The 22,301-nt window shown below is 41.3% G+C and overlaps 1 protein-coding gene and 1 long non-coding RNA gene across 4 annotated transcripts; one reads left to right on the top strand and one right to left on the bottom strand.

Annotated features, from left to right (window-relative positions):
- Positions 1-761: 761 nt before the first annotated feature.
- Positions 762-21,979, top strand: sparc (secreted protein, acidic, cysteine-rich (osteonectin)). 3 transcript variants are annotated; one of them, XM_030145423.1, is made up of 10 exons: positions 762-885; positions 12,082-12,147; positions 12,996-13,064; positions 17,618-17,714; positions 19,290-19,411; positions 19,689-19,809; positions 20,258-20,391; positions 20,586-20,734; positions 21,293-21,441; positions 21,596-21,979. In XM_030145423.1, exons 2-10 carry the CDS (start codon positions 12,091-12,093, stop codon positions 21,622-21,624), a joined length of 927 nt encoding a protein of 308 aa, XP_030001283.1. In that variant the 5' UTR covers positions 762-885; positions 12,082-12,090; the 3' UTR covers positions 21,625-21,979. The 3 variants fall into 3 exon arrangements, with proteins under 3 accessions (XP_030001283.1, XP_030001284.1, XP_030001285.1); XM_030145424.1 differs by having other exon boundaries at positions 763-885; positions 12,996-13,052; positions 17,621-17,714; XM_030145425.1 differs by having other exon boundaries at positions 763-885; positions 12,996-13,034.
- On the bottom strand, positions 5,634-17,450 carry LOC115427065 (uncharacterized). The gene is made up of 3 exons (XR_003936427.1): positions 17,383-17,450; positions 14,245-14,255; positions 5,634-5,644 (listed from the first exon to the last, which is right to left on the bottom strand). It is a non-coding gene; the product is annotated as an uncharacterized LOC115427065 (long non-coding RNA).
- Positions 21,980-22,301: the final 322 nt, after the last annotated feature.

Genomic DNA, 22,301 nt, shown 5'->3' on the forward strand with positions numbered 1-22,301 from the left:
AACAGAGCTACGTTAACAGAGTTCAGCTGAAAGAGCTGAACAGAACTAAGCTGACAGAGTTAAACTAACGGATCTATGCTAATGGAGCTAATTTTAATTAAACTTGTTGATTCCATAAATCAGAGGAAAATCTCTGACTTCGATCCTTTATTCCAGTTCTGATCCAGTCTGTGGATCCAGAAGGACCGAACCTGACCCTGACCTTAACCCTGACCCTAACGCTGACCCCTGTAGGTCACAGTTTGAACATTAATACAACAGAATGGATCAACTGACGAACTAAACATCCAATCTGAAATATGCACTTTTCTGAAAAAAACCCTGTTGTTTCCTTGTAGAATATTGTTTATGTAAAGTCATAGAATCCAAAAACAGTGAATTATTTATTGTTGTTTTTTTTTGTTTGTGTTTGTCCTTTTGTCAGACTAATAAAGACTTTTTTTTTTTTTTTTTTTTTTTTTTTTACCAAATATTCTGCAAGAAAAGCATATTTTTCACTTTGGAAGTTTTGGTTTTTGATGGAATTGGAAAAGTAGTACCTGAAAACGTTTATGGAAACTGATTTTACACAAAAGTCTTTATACACTGAAGTGAGAACAAACAGCTGATGTGGTAAACAATGACGTCACATGACTGATCAGCTGATGTGTTTATTCTGAAGTTGACTTTGTCATGAACATCATCCTTTTCAGGCTCAGATTCAGACACGCAGACCCTCAGACCCCTCCCACCGGGTCAGGGGGAGGGGTTTGGAGGCGGAGGGAAGGTCCTGGTCCTGGTCCTGGTCTGGGACGTCCCCCTGGAGGTGGTCTAGTGTGTGCGGTGTTGAGGCTTTAGATCGACCTGAATTCAGCTCAGTTCTGCTGGTTTTCCTGAAGCTCCAAGGTAAGAACATCTGTGTTTGTCCATGTCTGCACCGGACCGAACCGGACCAGGCCGGGCCCGGTTTAAGTCTGAACTGGATCCGTTTTAAGTCTAATTCGGACCCGGTTAAAGTGTGAACTGGACCCAGTTTAGGTCTGAACTGGACCCGGTTTAAGTGTGAACTGGACCCAGTTTAGGTCTGAACTGGGCCTGGTTGGACCCGGTTTAAGTCTGAACTGGACCCGGTTTAAGTCTGAACTGGATCCGGTTAAAGTGTGAACTGGACCCGGTTTAAGTCTGAACTGGACCCGGTTTAGGTCTGAACTGGACCCGGTCGGACCTCTTTGTGCAGGTTTTGTCTTAAATGTGAGTGTGTTTTCTGTGCATCCTATGAAACCTGCAGATCCTTTTTATGTGGCTCTGGTTCTGGTTCTGGCTCTGGCTCTGGTTCTGGTAGAAGCTGTTGTTTATTCTGAGCTGCTTTAAGGTTCAGGGTAAACATGTGTTTCATAAAACTGTCCCAGTGGACTCTGTCATTAGGACTCAAACATCTGAGGGACGCCCTGCAGGTGAAAGGGGGGGGGGGGGGGGGGGTGCCACATCGGCACCGGGGTGGGGGGTGAGGGGGGGCGGGTGGCGGTTGTGGCTCTGGGAGGAGAAGTTGCCAACGTGGGTCATTGTTTCTGCTGTTGGAGCTGTCTGTCTGTCTGTCTGTCTGTCTGTCTGTCTGTCTGTTTGTTTGTTTGTTTGTTTGTTTGTTTGTGTTTTTTCCACATGCTTTTAAAGACCATTCTCACATTAAAACTGAACAACAGGAGCTTTTCTCCAACAGTCATCCTTCTATCCCTCCCTTCCTCTTACTCCCTCCCTCATTCCCTTTCTTTCTTCCTCCCCGTCTCTGATTACTCTCATGTGCAGGAATGTGAGTTGCCATGGTGACGGGTTACCAGCTGTTTAACACGGCTCTGTGAGTTCGTTCTGTCGTCTCCAAGCGTCCGAACTGTTCCTGCATGAACGGAGGCAGCGCTGACCTCAGATCAGTGCAAGACACAGTCCAAAAAAAGTACCTAGCTGAGAGTAAAAGTACCCAACTATAAAAGAACCCACATGAGAGTAAAAGTACTCATCTGAAAGTAAAAGTACCCATCTGAGATTAAAAGTGCCCAACTCTAAAAGTACTCACCTGAGAGTAAAAGTACTCATCTGAGATTAAAAGTACCTATCTGAGGGTAAAAGTACCCAACTTTAAAAGTACCCATCTGAGAGTAGAAGTACCAGTCTGTAAAAGTACTCATCTGAGTGTAAAAGTACCCATCTTTAAAAGTACTCATCTGAGCGTAAAAGTACCCAACTCTAAAAGTACCCATTTGAGAGTAAAAGTACCAATCTGTAAAAGTAGTCATCTGAGAGTAAAACTACTCATCTGAGAGTGAAAGTACCTATCTGAGAGTAAAAGTACCCATCTGTAAAAGTACCCATCTGACAGTAAAAGTAAAAGTTTTGGACATTGCAGTCCCATTAACACTGAGTCAGTGAATAAATCCAACATTTACTTAATCATTTCTCTTTTTTACATAATAGATTAATTGGACTGAATTTAACGACTTAAATACATTTAAAAAATCATCCATCAGTTTATTGAAAAATGAAAGACAAAATAAAGGAGGAAAGGACAATAAACAATACAACAAACAAGAACAGACGTAAAAGATGAGAAAAGACCAAACCAGTGCGAAACAAAACAAAGTCCAAATATGAAGAAAAATGTTAAAATTGTCAAAAACATAAACGACATAAACGCTGCAGTCAGATGTAAACCACATGAGACTCTACGACCATCGATGACGTTCCACCTGCTGCAGATTCAGGAGGGAGGCGGAGCTTCTGGGGGAGGGGGGCGGGGCAAGGGATCATGGGAAATCCCCCAGCCAAGTTGGCAAAGGCCACGAAAAACTGTAAAATTGACAGGAAGGAGGGATTGAGCTGATGTCTGGAAGAAAAAAAGGACAGTGAGGACGGTGGGAAAGTGGAAAACAGATGAAATGAAAACCAAAGAAGAAGAAAACAGAAGAAGAAGAAGAAGAAAGACCAAAGAAAAGGAGAAGATGAGCAGAGAAGAAGAGAAAAGATGAAGAAAAGGAGGAAAGAATCTAAAGAACGTCATGATAATGATGTGAATGTCTGCAGAAAAAGGAGGGAAAAGAGAAAAAAGATAAATGCACTCAAAAACTCCCAAAAAACAGGACAAACGATGGTAAAAGATCAGAATAAATATGACTTTTAATGTTAAGGTCAAAGTCAGTAAATGTGGTTTTAAATATATATATATATATATATATATATATATATATATATATATGCATACAGGGTGGGGAAGCAAAATTTACAATGAACATTTAGTTGTTTTTTCTCAGCAGGCACTACGTCAGTTGTTTTGAAACCAAACATATATTGATGTCATAATCATACCTAACACTATTATCCATACCTTTTGCCCATATGAGTAATCAGGAAAGCAAACGTCAGAGAGTGTGTGATTTGCTGAATGCACTCGTCACACCAAAGGAGATTTCAAAAATAGTTGGAGTGTCCATAAAGACTGTTTATAATGGAAAGAAGAGAATGACTATGAGCAAAACTATTACGAGAAAGTCTGGAAGTGGAGGAAGCAACAAAAAACGTACCAAAGCTTTTATTAAAGCTCTCAAATCCAAAATCCTAAAGGATCCAACCAAATCCATGAGAAAAATGGCAACTGAACTTGAGGTAGACAACAAGAGCGTTAGAAATGCAGTAAAATATGATTTGAAGTTAAAATCTTACACAAGAACACCAGAACACTTGTTGACAACAGCAACAAATCCAACTTTAGCAATTTTTGGGAATCATGTTTATGGCCGCCTTCTAGCCCAGATCTAAACCTTCTGGATTCTGCTGTTTGGGGCGTTTTAGAACATGCTACCAATAGAACATCACACAGCAATGTCGACTTTCTTTAAGATACTATTAAAGAAGAATGGGAGAAGTTGTCACTCCAATATTTGAGGAACACTTGCACAAGTTTCAGGAAGTGTGTGAAGGCAGTTATTGAGAAAGAAGGAGGACACATAGAATAAAAACATTTTCTATTGTGTACATTTTCTTGTGGCAAATAAATTCTCATGACTTTCAATAAACTAATTGGTCATACACTGTCTTTCAATCCCTGCCTCAAAATATTGTACATTTTGCTTCCCCACCCTGTATATATATGTATATGTAAAACAGTTTAAAACAACAGTAAAAATGTCCACATTTGGAGGCTGACCTTCCCACTTTCCTTCACATTTATTCAGTGAAAGAACAAGAATGTGACATTAAAGTGCCAACGTGTCCAAGAAGAATCTGCAACAGCAACAAAAAAAAAAACAGAAGAAAAAGACCAAGAACTGAGAGGAGAAACCAGGACTTTTAAGAAGAAACAGATTTAAAGACAGCAAATATTCAAATATGGTTTACAGTAAATATTCAAATATTCAAATATTGAGCCTATTAGCCACGCCCACCAAATATGGAGCCTATTGACTCCGCCCACCATCAACACATTAGCATTAGTCGGACGACTTTGAAGACAGTTCGCACATGTTTGGGTTATTCTTGTCGTAAGAATCGAACAGATTTGGAGTAAATTACTGAACCCACTTAAGGCTAACAACTTCTAAATTATGACTTTTTATCACACTATTGTGAATTTATTTTCAAAATATTACGACTTGAATCTTATAAAAGTACGACATTATTTTCATTAAATTATGAGCGACTTTATTCTCATAATATTATGGCTTTATTGTTGATATTTCATGACTTCATTGTCGATATTTTACGACTTTATTGGTGTATTGATGAGTATTTTTATTTTTTCAATGTGGCGCTAACATGCTGTCGTAGAAATGAGTACGTATAAAATAAACGTATAAAGAAGTTGAATAATGAAAGTAGATGAACTCCAGGTGTGGAGGATGTACACACAGGTGTTCAGTTAGTGGGTTTATGGTCGACGCCCACAGTGAAGGGGGAGGGGCTTGTCTGAGGTCAGGTGACAGGGGTGTGATTTCATCACCACCCTGACCCCGTTTGTGTTTTGTCTGCTCTGGTGTCGGTTTCATTCCAGTTTATTCACCTGAAAACTGAAAACTCACTGCATCCACCAACAAATGTGGAAGAAAAGACGTGTTTATGAAGACGAAAAGCAGGAAACGAAATGGAACGTCTGATAAAAGTCGACACTGATGATCATGTGTCCTTCAGAAACGCCCACAGACACAACCTGGGCTTCAGCTCACACCAGTTTAGGCCGAAACACCGGAAAAAACCAGTGTTCAGACAGAAAGACTCCTCTAGTGTTGACAGAGCATTAGGTTTAGGGTCAAAGGTTCAGCCAAAGGGTCCGGTCCGGTCCGGTCCTCCAAAGGGTCCGGTCCAGTCCGGTCCATGGTCTGAAAGTGTAAAAGTGACACTGGGGACATGTCCAGTCCAGTTTGTCCAGATCCTTTTAGTCCAGATCCTTTAAATCCAGATCCTTTTAGTCCAGATCCTTTAAATCCAGATCCTTTTAGTCCAGATCCTTTAAATCCAGATCCTTTAAATCCAGATCCTTTTAGTCCAGTTCCACACACAGACCAATGGGATCTAAAAGAAGAACAAAATACCCAGAAATACTGACAAATACACAAATGTAAAAAAAAAAATGTAAGTGGAAAAAAAAACCCCATTATACTATGAAAATATTTACATTTACAAACTATCCTTTCACAATAAAATGTAACTAAATACATAAATAAAACCAAATATGAACATCCTGACATGTGTAATGGTACTAATATTCAGTCTGTTCTTAAATGTCTGCTGTGTTTGTACGTTTGAACTCTATTCTATCTGTTTCCACATGTTTGTGGAACACTGTGTATAATTTAAATGTATAAATAAGAAGTCCAGGCAGAACATGGTTCATTTGATGTTATTGAGTGTCTTCTGATGTCTGACATTTTCCAGACAGCTTCAGTTTTAATACGTTTCATCCATTATTTTTAAGTTGCAATATTGCGCGTCTTCACAACATTAAGACTGTGTGTGTGTGTGTGTATATATATATATATATATATGTATATATATATATATATATATATATATATATAGTCTCTGTCTCTACGTTTCTGTCTCTATGTCTCCATGTCTCTACGTCATTTTTATCTCCTCGGTCCTTTACATTGTGCTGTTTGCGTGCATTCGCTGCCAACTCGTTTTTCAGGCCTGTTACGACACTGAGGAGAAGAATTCCTGTAAATCTGGTGTCCTTCAGAGCCAGAGGCTGGAGGAGTTTACAGAGAAACAACAGATTCAACACATAAAAAACCTGTGAAAGCCGACAGGAGGGAGGGACAGTGACTGGACATGAAAAAAGCAGGAGTTTAGACAGAAAACAGATCAGAAAAAGACTAAAGAAGAAGAAGAAAAGAGGAGGAATGTTTACTGAATCAGAGGAAAGAAGATGGACAGTTATCTGGAGGAAGAAGATGATAATGGACAAAAATATCCAGAAAATATCATGAAAAGTGAGAAAACAGGAAGAAAGTTACACAATACAAAAGACACTAAAACAGATTAAATCACAGTAAAAACAGTGATTTCGAGGCTGAAATTCACACTTTCCTTCACATTTATTCAGTGAAAGAACAAGAATGTGGCGTTCAAGTGTCAACGTGTCCAAGAAGAATCTGCAACAGCAACGAAAAAAAAAACAGAAGAAAAAGAAAAGACAGAAGAAAAAGATGACTCAAGTGGAGAAACTGCAGTTAGGAGTGTCTTCATGAAGCTCCAGTTTCCCTTTAGCGTCAGTGCTGAAGCTGAAGTTTCCCTTTAGCGTCTGTGCTGAAGCTTCCCTTTAGCGTCTGTGCTGAAGCTGAAGTTTCCCTTTAGTGTGTCTGTGCTGAAGCTGAAGTTTCCCTTTAGCGTCTGTGCTGAAGCTGAAGTTTCCCTTTAGTGTGTCTGTGCTGAAGCTGAAGTTTCCCTTTAGCATCAGTGCTGAAGCTGAAGTTTCCCTTTAGCGTCTGTGCTGAAGCTGAAGTTTCCCTTTAGTGTGTCTGTGCTGAAGCTGAAGTTTCCCTTTAGCATCAGTGCTGAAGCTGAAGTTTCCCTTTAGCGTCTGTGCTGAAGCTGAAGTTTCCCTTTAGCGTCTGTGCTGAAGCTGAAGTTTCCCTTTAGTGTGTCTGTGCTGAAGCTGAAGTTTCCCTTTAGCATCAGTGCTGAAGCTGAAGTTTCTCTTTAGCGTCTGTGCTGAAGCTGAAGTTTCCCTTTAGTGTGTCTGTGCTGAAGCTCCAGTTTCCCTTTAGCGTCTGTGCTGAAGCTGAAGTTTCCCTTTAGCGTCAGTGCTGAAGCTGAAGTTTCCCTTTAGTGCGTCCTTGCGTGCGTCCTCCTCCTTCCTGTCCGTCCAAACAGGACCACGTGGACCGGACCAGGACGGGGACGGGGACGGCGTGTGCGTCCAAACCAAACACCGTCTCATTTCCCAGACTCCTCGTCAGCAGAACGCCTCAGAACACTTTCCTTTTTGAGGCGGTTGTTTGGAAACGGCGACTGGATTTTTCCAGAACGTGCACCTTCACAAACACTGCAGAGCTTTGAGCGTCCTGCAGCCGCTGACATCAGCACCTGAGCCTTTAACCAGCGACAGACCATAATATGCACAGGACCAGAAGAATGGCACAATGTTTTCACACAGATGGTTTTGGTTCAATAACTTCATATTTAACCTTTGAATGGCAGGTTTATCAGAGAAACAAACCAGAGTTTTGATGCACAAAAGCTGTTGGATGTGAGTTTTCCACAGGACCAGGTGGTGACAGGTGCTTTTACTCTGGGTTTTACACTGGGGTTTTTACTCTGGGGGTTGTACTCTGGGCTTTTACTCTGGGGTTTTATACTGTAGGGTTTTACTTTGGGTTTTTACTCTGGGTTTTACTGTGGGGTTTTACTCTGAGTTTTACTCTGGGTTTTTATGCTGGGTTTTATGCTGGGTTTTACTTTGGCTTTTACTCTGGGTTTTTACTCTGGGTTTTACTCTGGAGTTGTTTGATCTTCTTTATTGTTTTCTAGCTGAAGGTGCAGATGTTCAGTTCAGTCTGTGTCCGTTTCAGCCTCATTGAACCACATTAGATTCAGATCTGTGGACATGGAGGATGTGTTGGTTTGACATCATCAGCTGGTGTTTTCCTTCCATTTTTATCCCTTCTTTTCTTTTTCACTTCCTTTTCATCCTGTATCCTTCATATCTGTGTCCATGCAGTTTGATCAGTGACACATTTGGATCATATCTAATAAATAATGAATAAAATCAACACAAGTAAGAATGTACAAATTAACAAATAATGTGGAAAAAATAGGCAAAAAATGGAGTAAAATTAAGCATAAAATAAGCAACATAATGACCAAAAGCAGCAAAAATGATGAATAAAACAACAAAAACAAACTAGAAGTCAATAAAACCAGCCACAAACTGAACAGAAATGGAAGAAAACTTCATAAAATAGTCAATAAAATAAAATAAATGCATTTTTATGACCTTTCATAAATATGGGTACAGTTCTGCGCAGATGTCCGATGGAAACGCAACTAGTGTTGGTGCCTGTAGTTGAATTCCTTCTGTGGGAGGGGTCAGACTGTGGGACGGCCCCTTTTGTCTGTGTTTGTCTGTTTTTAGAGCCGTGGTGTCACTTCAACTGGGTTTGGTTCAGATCGGCTCATATTTGCTCAGATTTTCCCTTTTCTTTCTCTGCTGGTGGTTTAAGGCCTGTTTGAATCTGCAGTATTCACCTCTGTTCAGAATGGGATTATGGAGGCGGAGCTCCTGTCCTTCCCCTCAGAATCTGGAATGCCCCCCCCCCCCCAGCGGTGTCGGGGGGGTATTTGATATGAAGCCAAAAATGCAAACCCTGAGGTACATGTGAAGAGTTGGACCCTGGCCCCCATCGGCCCATATCGGCCCCCATCGGCCCCCATCGGCCCCCATCGGCCCCTCAGATGTCTGGAGGATCTGTGGAAGGAACCGCCCACACGGAGCAGATAAGTGACACCGAAGACGAAGCAGCGACGACAAAAGAGCCTTTATTCAGAGACACCACGAAGAACGAGACCCAGACAATGGACGCTCAGATGGACGCCGACCAGAGGACGGACACGATGCAGAGGACGGACACGATGCAGAGGACGGACACGATGCAGAGGACGGACACGATGCAGAGGACACCCAAACCTCCCAATGAACAGAGCAGACACAGAGGGACGATTAGACAAAAAGATGAAGCCAAGTCACAACTAGAACAACACAACACACAGTGACCCAGTGATACTGAGGCACTGGCTGGGCGCTGTTGGACACTGGGTTGGACACTGAGTTGGACACTGGGCACCGTTGGACACTGGGGTTCTGGGCGCCGTCATCAGGCCTTTCACTGGGACGTCCCACAGACGAAGCAGACACTGAGGGTTTTGTTTGGATCTGGACTGTTTCCATGTGGACACAGAACCAGGAAAAAACACTGAACACAAACCAACGTGTGTTTGTTTATGAGAGAAAAACCCGATGGTTCTGTCGTTTGTGTAGATTTCACTTCATGATGTTCGATGATGACGGATCCGTCCAGACTGTCTAGCTCACTGTTTCTAAGTTTATTTATTTAATTAATAAGATAATAAAATAAAAACACAGAAAAAGTACGTCTGCTTTTACAAATCGACCACATTATGATGAAAAGAAGCAGAAAGAACAACCTTATATTTTCAACTTTAATCAAATACTCGTACATTTATGGTAATAATGTAAAACCAAAAACAGGAAGTGTCCATTGTTCATCTGTAAATATGGTATTTATTATGTAACTACATGTGGTTTTAACATCGGTTCAGGAACATGAATAATTGCAATTTTTGGTGATTTGTGCTGCATTTACAGAAATGTGAATTAATGTACATGTAATGTTTGGATCATACTCATTTATTATTCTTGCAGTCGAAACTATTAAAACTCTATGATCTGGTAAATTTTTACACAGCTCAACTTTTATATAAAGCCAATAAAAATCAACTACCAGCCAACATACAAAAACTATTTGTCCATAGAGAGGGGGGCTATAACCTGAGGGGATGTGGGAATTTCACAGTCCCAGCAGTCAGGACATCCAGGAAAAGTTTGTGTGTGTCAGTGTGTGGGGTCAAGCTTTGGAATGGGTTGGGGGTAGAGCTCAAGCAGTGTCCAAATATTCAGAAATTCAAAAAAATCTACAAAGAAATGTTATTTTCACAATATCTGGCTCAAGGAAGGGTGTGATCATTATTTGGATTGTCAGGTTGTTCTGTTGTATGGTGTGTGTATAAACATGGGGGTGCAGACATGTGATGTACAGCAGTAGACATAAACTGGTGTGTATGTATGTGTGTATGTGACTGTATGTGTGTGTGTATGTGACTGTATGTGTGTGTGTATGTGTGTGTGTATATGTGTATGTGACTGTATGTGTGTGTGTATGTGACTGTATGTGTGTATGTATGTGTGTATGTGACTGTATGTGTGTGTGCATGTGACTGTATGTGTGTATGTATGTGTGTATGTGACTGTATGTGTGTGTGTATGTGACTGTATGTGTGTATGTATATGTGTATGTGACTGTATGTGTGTGTATGTGACTGTATGTGTGTGTGTATGTGTGTGTGTGTATATGTGTATGTGACTGTATGTGTGTGTGTATGTGACTGTATGTGTGTGTGTATGTGACTGTATGTGTGTATGTATGTGTGTGTGTATATGTGTATGTGACTGTATGTGTGTGTGTATGTGACTGTATGTGTGTGTGTATGTGTGTGTGTATATGTGTATGTGACTGTATGTGTGTGTGTATGTGACTGTATGTGTGTGTGTATGTGTGTGTGTATATGTGTATGTGACTGTATGTGTGTGTGTATGTGTGTGTGTATATGTGTATGTGACTGTATGTGTGTGTGTATGTGACTGTATGTGTGTGTATGTGACTGTATGTGTGTATGTGTGTGTGTGTATATGTGTATGTGACTGTGTGTGTGTATATGTGTATGTGACTGTATGTGTGTGTGTATGTGTGTGTGTATATGTGTATGTGACTCTATGTGTGTATGTATGTGTGTATGTGTGTATGTATGTGTGTATGTGTGTGTGTATATGTGTATGTGACTGTATGTGTGTATGTATGTGTGTATGTGTGTGTGTATATGTGTATGTGACTGTATGGGGACACAGGTTTGTAGGGGTGTGTTTATGGATAATCACAATCTTATGTTGTATATCAAGTGATTCAGCACTAACAGTCTGAGGACTGGAACTGGGGGGTAGGACTGGATAAGCAGTGGCTTCTTCCTACTCCCTTTCAGGCACAACAGTTGTTCTTTTTTTCTATTATTTGATTTTTTATTTGTGTATTGTTTATTATTGTTATTTTTAATTTTCTTCCATATGTTTTGTATTATGTCTGTGTCTGAAATAAACTAAACTAAACAACGTCCTGTAAAATAGACCAATAAATAAGTAAGAAAGTATCTAAAGTATATACGTAAGTGACAAAGTAAATAAAGTTTTAAACTCCTGATTATTAGATTATCAGTGTGTTACGGTACTTCACCGTTAGCATTAATGTTGTTAGTCTAGTGAGTTTGAGGAGATTCTTTATCTTTTTTTTTTGCTCTAAAGTGTTGTTTTTAGTGTCTTTGATCTACAGAGTTTGTCTAACAGGTTATTTTTCTGCTGAAGAAATAATGAGATGGAATGACACCTTCACATTTTTCTCAGTTTGCTGATGTGTTGATGTGTAGTTTTCTTATATATAATAGAGTATCGTCTACATATAGGGATGTTTGAGATATATGTGGTTTTCTTATATATAATCGAGTATCTTTTCTTATATATAATGAAGTATCGTCTTCATACAGGGATATTTGGGATATATGTGGTTTTCTTATGTATAATAGAGTATCATCTACATACAGTTTATGAATGAATGAACCAGGTCAGTTTGGTTTTCCTTTTTTTTTCTTTAAATGTAAATGAGCTGCTGCTGGCCACGCCCCTTCCCTGTCGGTGCCATGGATACCGTCTCATGCATGTACTTGACCTGAGGCTCCGTTTCTAACGCTATTGTGTGTTTTGTGTCTGAACAGACTTTGAAGATGAAGGTGTGGATCTTCTTCGTCCTGTTGGTGGCTGGACATGCAATGGCTGCTCCTGTAAGTTTCACCGACACTTCCTTTACCGTCGACTTCCCGTCTTTGTCCGTCTCGTCCTTCGTTGTTTCCGGTTGTTGTCCGTTTCACATCATCTGTGTATTTACTGAAGTCACTGAAGCAGTGAAGGGGTTTGTTTTCACCTCAGGTTCCACTTTAAACCATATGTGACCTGAAATGGACCAAACCTGTCAAATAAATATAAATACATGAACAAAAAATTGTAAAATAGTACAAATACATACATATAAACCAGTCAAATAAATCAATAAATATAAACCAGTCAAATAATCCAAATACATAAATATAAACCAGTCAAATAATTCAAATACATAATTTAAAAAAGTCAAATAATCCAAATACATAAATAAAAAAAGTCAAATAAATAAATAAATGAATGAATAAATAAATAAATAAGTGAATAAATGAATGAATGAATGAACAGATAAATATAAACCAGTCAAATAATCCAAATACATAAATATAAATAACCCATAATTCAGTGGGTTTAATTCCACATTATCCATCTAATTTTGACATATAAACAGTCAAATGACTAAACACACCTTCAGTTTAATGTTAGGACACAGACAAAGACCGGGGGGGGGGGGGGGGGGGGGGGGGGGCGTAGACTAATATCTCCATCCTGGAAACTGTCCAAACCAAACTGACAGAGGACCCTGACATGGTCTGGACCAGACCTGAGACCAGCCCCCTGTGGATCTGAGTCTGGTCTGGTCTGAAGGTAGGGGGTCCAGATGGACAGGCTTTCTGTCCACTGTTTGGACTCTGTTTGTGTCTCATCGTCCTCTTGTTCGGACTCGTTGACGTGTTGGATGCTTGTGTTTCAGACCGAGGAGGAGGTGATCGTGGAAGAACCGGTGGTGGAGGAGACCATTGTGGAGGAGGTGGTGGTGGAGGTGGGTCAATAATGTGGACAGAATTCTGTATGAGACTCACATGATGCAACCATGACAGGATTAACACAGGAAGAACAATGGATGATCCAAATGTAGCTCCTGGAAAAATATGTGTAAGACCATTTCGAGTGAATATGTAGCGGGGGGGTAGGGTGACGTCATCAGCTGAAAATAAATGTAATATGTATAAAACCATAACAGCACAAATTAAACTTTAAATGGCACAAACGAAGCACAAACAAATGCCACCATTTTGGTTAAATGTGGAGCAGGTGGTGGGGGGGGTGACCTCTAAAAGAACTGTAAAGAACTCCAGAATCATAACAGCACAAACAAAGCACTAATGATATGAGACCATTGATCCAGAGGTTTTGGTTGGGTGGTGGTGGTGGTGGGGGTCCAACTTCATGCAGGTCCTTTTAGTCCAACTAGAGTCACATGACCAAAAAACCAAGAGAAGAAGAAGAGTTGAACCCAAACGTGTGGGTACGTGTGGACACACCAGGAAACCACATCATTTTAGAATTTAGGAGATAGAGGGGGAGCGAGTAAGGATGCACGGATCTGATACCAGTATTGGGCATCAACTTCAATACTCAGTGTGTGTACTTGTACTCATACTCATAAAAGTAATCTGATACAACTGCACCAATACCACTTACAGCTGTGTGCCATTCCCAGTTCAGTGCAGCAGGTACGAGGAGGAGGAAGAATGTGTGTGAGTGAAGAGTGTGGAGACTGAACCAAAGAAATGACGGTGATAAAAGTAACGCTGACTGACAGTACCGTTCCAGACACAGACAGATACAGACGCAGCGTTCTGTTCGTCCTCTGCGTACATTCCGTCCATTTTCCAGGTGCTGGAGGATGAGTACCCAGACGGAGAATACCAGCGGAACCGTGGAGGTAGAGGATCTGTTCAAAGAGCCACTGTGGGAGTTAGAGAAAAACTACTGACACATTTAGGACAACTACCCAGAAAAACTACTGACACATTTAGGACAACTACCCAGAAAAACTACTGACACATTTAGGACAACTAACCAGGGCTGGGCCGCTTTCCATCCTACTGATAATACTGTGGAGGTACGGAGTGGTGCGGACCGCCGCCAGAGGAAGTGAAAACCAAACTTGTGGCTCATTTCTCTCTTCTTGCTGAAGCTAAACTTTTAAACCTTACCAGAGAAAACGCTGCAACATTAGTATCACATTAGTGTTACCTCTGTCATCTACAGGTTTGTTTTTACTGACTTTCTTCTTCTCATTAAACTTTCCTCTTCTTCGTGGTATTTGTCCAGTATGGTTAATTCAGAGCGGCGCCCCCTGGTGGATTAATTGACAAACGCTCATTCCAACACATTAAATGTCAGTAGCAGCACTTTGTTCCAGTCAGACTAATGACAACGACAATAAAGCACATTTACAAAAGGAACTAACAACTGGAATGGGATTATTAAGTACTAGTATCAGTACTCGGTATCGGTAAGTACTCAAATGTAAGTACTTGTACTTGTACTCGGTCTGGAAAAAAGTGGTATCGGTGCATCCCTAGTAACGAGCGTTCTAGATTCAAAACAACACAGATTTATGTTCATGTTTATGGAATGACTTCTACTGACATCTACCAGAATAAAGAAACGAATCAGCACATTTGGGATTGAATGGAAAAACCAACATTACACACTTCTGTTTGGAACACATTTATTTAAATATGGGCAAAGTTTAGCTTAGATAGACGATGGAAAGGGGACTAGTGTTACTGTGGAGGACGGAATAACCTTTAGTTTGTGGTCTTTGTTTTTACTTTCGATGTCATTTTTTTTTTTTTTTTTATCAGTAAAACATTAAACAGTGAAAATGTCTGAATATGAGCAGAAAAGCTTGTGTAAGTGTCATCGTCACCGTGTTAATAAGTATAAAATGTGTGAAGTGTCCAGTGAAGTTCAGCTGTTTGAAAGTGTCTCCCTTCTCATCGTGGTTGATTCGTGGTGCGTTCACTGTCTCTGCCAAACAGCTGCTCAGTGATGATCTGATCTGATGGAGGGTTTGGCCCCTGTCGGCTCAGACCGGGTCGACTCTGTGAACTCCCTTGACGCCATGACTCATATATTCAACATGTAGTGAAGAGTCCAAGAAACAGGGAAAGATGCCTGGACATGGACACGTCAACGGAGTCATGAGCCCTGGACACGAGGAGTTCCAGCACAATCATCTGAACCCTGGAGACCAAACACTAACACTGTCCAAACCTGTCCATCAAAGGGTTAAATATGGACAGACATCAGTCCAATCACACATATGTTTAATCTGGGTTCAGATGAAGATGTGAAATGGAAATACTGCAACAAATCTAGTTTCATCCTGGTTCATTATGTGAAACAGCTTCAGATTTGTGTGGAACCGTCCACACAGTTCTGTTGGCTTCAGTCCCTTGTGTCCAATTCTTCCCACCAGTTCTTGAATGCACCATCTGTTAACACAGGAACCCTGGTCCTTATCAGTCTGGTCTCCATAATCCACTTTAATCCGTGTGTTTCCAAACAAACATGACACATCCTCAGAGTAAACACACAGATTTACTGATGGGTCCAGTTCGAGGCTCCAGCTCCAGGTCTTTCTGTAAACCGTCCCTCTGGGCTCCAGCTCCAGGTCTTTCTGTAAACCGTCCCTCTGGGCTCCGGTTCCGGGTCTTTCTGTAAACCGTCCCCAGAGGACACTCCCTGTGCATGTGAACGTCTCATGCTTTCTTTGTGCTCAGGTCCAGTGGGACCCGGATCCCACAGCTGTTAATTTTAGCCGCTCAGGAAGCCATTACGTCCTCACCACATGTGGACCAGCTGTGTGTTATTGTTGGATATTATGGTCTGGCTGCTCCCACATCTGTTTGGCCTGAAGGGAGGGGCCGTCTTTAGTGGTGACGTCCAGACGGTTTTCAGGAAACCAGGGCTGTTGGAGCGGTTTGGTCTAAGAGGACCAGGGTCCACAAATAGACCTGAAGACTGGAGGACGGAAAGAATGTGCACAAACACTGCACATAGGACACACGGACAAAATAGGACACATGGACAAAATAGGACACACGGACAAAATAGGACACATGGACAAAATAGGACACATGGACAAAATAGGACACATGGACAAAATAGGACACACGGACAAAATAGGACACATGGACAAAATAGGACACACGGACAAAATAGGACACATGGACAAAATAGGACACATGGACAAAATAGGACACATGGACAAAATAGGACACATGGACAACAGTTTGTGTCCATCAGTCTGTGGACCCGTTGAATCCAGGTGTTTCTTTTCTAACAGGGGTCTGGGATCCAAAACAATAATGATTAATGTTAGAATATAGTTTTATATTATGGGATAAATATCATTAGTTTGGGTTCAGTTATTATCTTCTTTTCTAAAATGTCTCAGATGGTTTGGACTGATTTTATATCAACACTGATTCTGGTTTTTTTTTCTGTTTTTCGATGTTCTTCCTCTAACTGTCTCTAATATTTTCCTGCTCTGACTGTAAATAGTAATGTTCATCTACTGTCATCACATCTGACTGAGGAAGAAAAATCTACCATTAACCCTTCCATGCAACTATGAGAACCTTGGTCACAATATTTGTGTGTTTTTATTGCTCTTTAGGCATGAAAAAAAACATGTGATTTAGGGTTTTTTTTTTTTTTTTTTTTTAAGGAGTTACAAAACTGTCCACTCAGCTGGACCCCATGCATTTAATTTTTCAAGCAAAGAAATATGTTTTTAAAACCCAATATCAGAAAGTGATATGGAAAAGTATGCAATAAAAACATTTTTAATGCTGCTAATCAGATGTTTTCCCATATTTTAACATATTCTAATACTAGTTATTATTCATTTCATGAAGATAATATGCAAAAAAAAAAACCTGTTTTGTTTGTTGATTTACACTAAAACATGCGCCACTGCAGATCAGGTTTATCAAGAACAGCAAAGTTACAGTAACGGTATGAAATGCACTGTATGGGATGATGCATAAGTGTCCACTGTGTTGGCTGATATGGAACTAAAACAATAAAACCCATGAATATATAAGAGAACAGCTGTAGAATAGCTGTCCACTGGAGTGACCTCTGTGCATGACAGGGTTAAACTAGAGGGAAATATTGATGTTTCTCAACTGTATGGACATAAATATGTGGACACATCATGTCTCCAGCTGTCAGATGTCCTGTTCATGAGGATCGGACACAGAAACATTCATATTTTCTTTAAGTTTAATGGGATTAAAATCAGAGTTATGGATAAAAAAAAAAAACCCTAAAACCTAAATGTATGTTGATATAAATTCAGTCCAAACCATCGGAGTCATTTTACAAACAAAGACAATAATTAAACCAATGTGATGGTGTTTCTATGGACACTACTGTCCAAATAGTGGATGTTCAAGTAGATGCAGATGGGGGCGGGGCCAAACAGCTGCTGTTGATCAGGTTTCCTTTTTAAAGAACCCTGTGCATGATGTGACCTCTGACCTTTGACCTGTGACCTTTGACCCCCAGGAGCCTGAGGTCGGGACCAACCCGGTGCAGGTGGAGGTGGGAGACTTTGACGAAGCCATCGATGTGGAGGAGGAGACGGTTGAAGACATTGTGGACAGTAAGTGAAGACACCGTGACGTTGAATTCTGTTTGAGCAGTTTGACACCGAAAAAACCAAACCACATCCACAGAAGGTGGAAAACAGACAGGTGTGTGCTGATTCAGTAGAGGAGTTACACCTAAAGGAGGAGCTACAAACAACAACGAAGAACAGCGAAGAACATCTGTGTGTAGAACAAACAGTAGAAGAAGAGGAACGTAGGGGTCTAGACGACGGGGGGGTACAATGGATTCAGCGCTCACAACAGTTTATTTCATATTGGGCTGAAAGATATATTGTTATCGTATCTATATCTAGACATGAACATTCAAGATATTAATGTCGAAAAAGCAACGATATAATCTATATAGATTTCCCCCACGCTCGCCCTGCATGTACAGCTGTGGAAGTCACAACAAATTAAATTTTTATGATTGCCTTTGAATGCACCGCTAAGGCCAGCCAACCACAAACCTTATTTCGTGCTTGTTGTGGATCGACAGCTGAAGCCAACCAATGACAAACATATGAGGGCGGGAGTGAGGGAGACGGAGACTGACGCGCACACACACACACACACACACACACACACACCACATCCACAGCGGGGAAATTAAAAAGTAAGAAAGAAAAGTGACATGAGTGCGGAAGATAATGCGGCCGGTGGCGGTGCAGAATCTGATTTGGTGCCAAAGCATAAATCATCCTCCATTATTTGGGGGTATTTTGGATTTCAAAAGGATGATGTGAACCAGAGCCAGGTGTTGTGCAAGTCGTGCTTGGCGAAAATTGCGACAAAGCAAGGCAGCACAATAAACATGGTTTACCACCTGAAACAACACTATCACGTGCTGCACGAAGAGTGTATGGCAATGAGAGAAACACCAGGGACTTCTCAGTCATCCCAAGAGAAGCCAAAGCAGAGTTTGACTGCTGGTGCGTTCAGTAGCGTTACACCGTACGAGTCGACGTCCACTAGACATAAAGACATTACAGAAGCTAGAGCATACCACACTGCAAAAGACATGGTACCAGTGTACACAGTCTCGAAAGAGGGATTTAAAGAAATGGTTCAGACGCTGGACAAGCGTTATAAAATAGAAGAATATAACATGTTGCACTTCAGTGCACTGTCAGTGTTTCACCTTCCACCAGCTGCTGCATATACTTGTTATTTACTGGTAAAGCAGAGCTGCAGTTAAATGTTTGATTTGTAATTTATTTATTTGTACTTTATGTTAATGTTGATGACTGGCAGTGAGTTCTTATAACTAAAACTGCACTTTCCACATTCTTTTGTATTATGATGTTTGTATTTTTCTTAAAAATGCTTGGTTTTCACTGAACCCGTAGTCATATCGTATTGTATCGATATTGAGATATCTGCCATAAATATAGAGATATGACATTTTGTCCGTATCGTTCAGCCCTAATTTCATATAAATAAACATTTGTACAAATACTGTGGTTTACATAAACTGAGTGGGTCAGGAACGGAGTAATGTGGAGTTAGGGTCTAGGAACCTGGTCTGGGTCTGTGTTGTGGTCTCTGCTGGATCGGGTTTTGACTCATGTGGTCTGGACTCGTTGCAGACCCCTGCCTGAACTATCACTGTAAAAAGGGTAAAGTGTGTGAAGTGGACGAGGGAAACACTCCCATGTGTGTGTGCCAGGACCCGTCCACCTGCCCCCCCGCTGACGCCGAATTCGAACACGTAAGTCCCGCCCTCTGTCACACCCACACCCACCATCAACTGGACACACCCACAGTCTAAGTAAACGACTGAGTCGGAAATTTTAAAAAAATACAATAAAAAACAACAAAATGAAAAAAAAAAGAAATAAACTCAGGACTAAACTCCATCTTCAGTGAAACTCAGGACTAAACTCCATCTTCAGTGAAACTCAGGACTAAACTCCATCTTCAGCTAAACTCAGGACTAAACTCTGTCTTCTTCTGATGTCCTCTTGTCTTCTTGTCCCCCTCTCCAGGTTTGTGGTACTGATAATAAAACCTATGACTCCTCCTGCCACTTCTTTGCCACCAAATGTGCTCTGGAAGGAACTAAGAAGGGCCACAAACTGCACCTGGACTACATCGGACCCTGCAAATGTGAGTCCTATGGGGAAGTGGTGGTAGGAGGCGCTGTTGCCACGGTGACCGGGCTCTGGTTTATTACGGTCTGTCTGATGCAGCTCGGGGCGGGGTGTGTTCAGGTCTCAGGTGTGACGTGGTCTACCTGTCTGGATCTGTCCCGACATGTGGACCACGTCTCTGCACCATTTCATCCTGGCCTGAAAGGCTCACCCGGAGGTCCAGGTGACGTTCAAGTGCAGTCGAGAAAACCCACCGCTGCCTTCACACGTCACAATTTAACGCTCAGATCAAACAGCGGATTCAACACAACGACATATTCAGCCCCGTCTGTCCTCAGCTGTGGGCTTTAGTCGGACCCCTGTCCTCTGGGTTTGGGTCTTGTTCAGACCCCTGTCCTCTGGGTTTGGGTTTGTCTTTTCTTGTCCCTCTTTTTGACCCTGGGCTCCTTGCGTTTCCTCCTCAGACATTGAAACCTGCCTGGACTCTGAACTGAACGAGTTCCCCCTGAGGATGAGGGACTGGCTGAAGAACGTCCTGGTGACGCTGTACGAACGAGACGAGGACAACAACCTTCTGACGGAGAAGCAGAAGCTCAGGGTGAGACGCTTTATAAGACAACTGTCCTCTGGTTCTGCTGTCATGTTCTGACCCGTTTCCTCTGGTTCTGCTGTCATGTTCTGACCCGTTTCCTCTGGTTCTGCTGTCATGTTTTGACCCGTTTCCTCTGGTTCTGCTGTCATGTTCTGACCCGTTTCCTCTGGTTCTGCTGTCATGTTTTGACCCGTTTTCAGGTGAAGAAGATCTATGAGAATGAGAAGCGCCTCCAGGCTGGTGACCACTCCCTGGACCTTCTGGCCCACGACTTCGAGAAGAACTACAACATGTACATCTTCCCCGTTCACTGGCAGTTCGGTCAGCTGGACCAGCACCCCGTCGACGGGTAAGTCCACCACCGAGACCGGGACCTGGACCTGCACCAGGACCACGACCGTCATCTACATCAAACTGATAAAGGATGTCGATTTTGACGTGAAATGAACCTGGAGTCAAACGTTCATGTGTGAAAATGTAAACAAGGAACAAACAGAACCAGCAGCTCCTACATTTCCCATGATGCACTGTGACAATAAACAGCCTCCGATCCAAACATTCAGACGGTTATTGACGTCTCAAATGTGTTAAATCTTTGAAATTTTCCTTCAAATCACAGTTTTTGGAACGTTTTCTGTCACATTTGGTCAAATCAGTAACAGTTTGGTGGTTTGAGTCAAACACTTTTATTTTTTTTTATTCTTTTGTTGCATGAATTAATCTGAAACATCTGTTCTCTCATTTGCAGATGTTTAATCTGTTCTTATTTTTGGCTTATTTTTGTCTGTTCTTTTAGTTTATTTCTTCTATTAGAATTATTTTCTAACCTGTTTCCTCTGGGTTTTTAATGTCAGTTTTCCCTGTTTTTCTGTCGTTTTTTGACCCGTTTCCTCTGCCCCCCCCCCAGATACCTGACCCACACAGAGCTGGCCCCCCTTCGCGCCCCCCTCATTCCCATGGAGCATTGCACCACCCGTTTCTTCGAGGAGTGCGACTCCGACAGTGATAAATACATCGCTCTGGAGGAGTGGGCCTCCTGCTTCGGCCTGAAGGAGCGTAAGTATGGGAGGGGTTTAACGACAAACGGGGGTTTAGCTGACAGTTTCCGACAGTTCGAGTGTTTCCTCCCGTAGAATTAAAGCAGTTTCTTCTCATATTTCTACTGAGCTGATGTTTTGTGACGTTTCTTCTTCTTCTGTGGTTTTTTCAGAGGACGTGGACAAAGACCTCATCATCTGAGCGTTCTCCGTTAACGGGATGAGCTGCTGATCCCTAAATTAAAAAAAACAAAACAAAAACAAACGGAAAATATCACAGTAACGGTGCTAATGGCAAATTCTTTTTTTTCTTTTTTGTTTTTTTTATAATGATTTTTCTTACCTATACCACTAAAAAAAGAGACAAGAACAGAGGAAGAAGCACAGTCTGTACTAACGTCACAAACCTGTTTGACTTTGTGTAAAAACACCCATTCAAACTAAACACCTGGGATGTAAATGTATGTCGATGATATTCTATTCTATTTGTTCAAGTGTTGATTGGACTCAAGGAGACAAAAGTGTAAAATCCACAATAAAGTGTTGAAATAAATGTTCCCTTTGCTTTGAAAGTTTCCTCCTTTTTTAGTTATTTAGTTTTGGAAACAGTCACATTTTTTCATTAAATTTAACCCTTAAAGACCCAAACATCCACCTTTAACCCTTAAAGACCCAAACGTCCACCTTTAACCCTTAAAGACCCAAACGTCCACCTTTAACCCTTAAAGACCCAAACGTCCGCCTTTAACCCTTAATAATAATAATAATAATAATAATAATAATAATAATAATAATAATAATAATAAATTTTATTTATAAGCGCCTTTCAAGACACCCAAGGACACTGTACAACAAGATAAAACAAACAATCCATAAACT

Source organism: Sphaeramia orbicularis, chromosome 10, assembly GCF_902148855.1.
Source record: "Sphaeramia orbicularis chromosome 10, fSphaOr1.1, whole genome shotgun sequence".
NCBI classification, from domain to species: Eukaryota; Metazoa; Chordata; class Actinopteri; order Kurtiformes; family Apogonidae; genus Sphaeramia; species Sphaeramia orbicularis.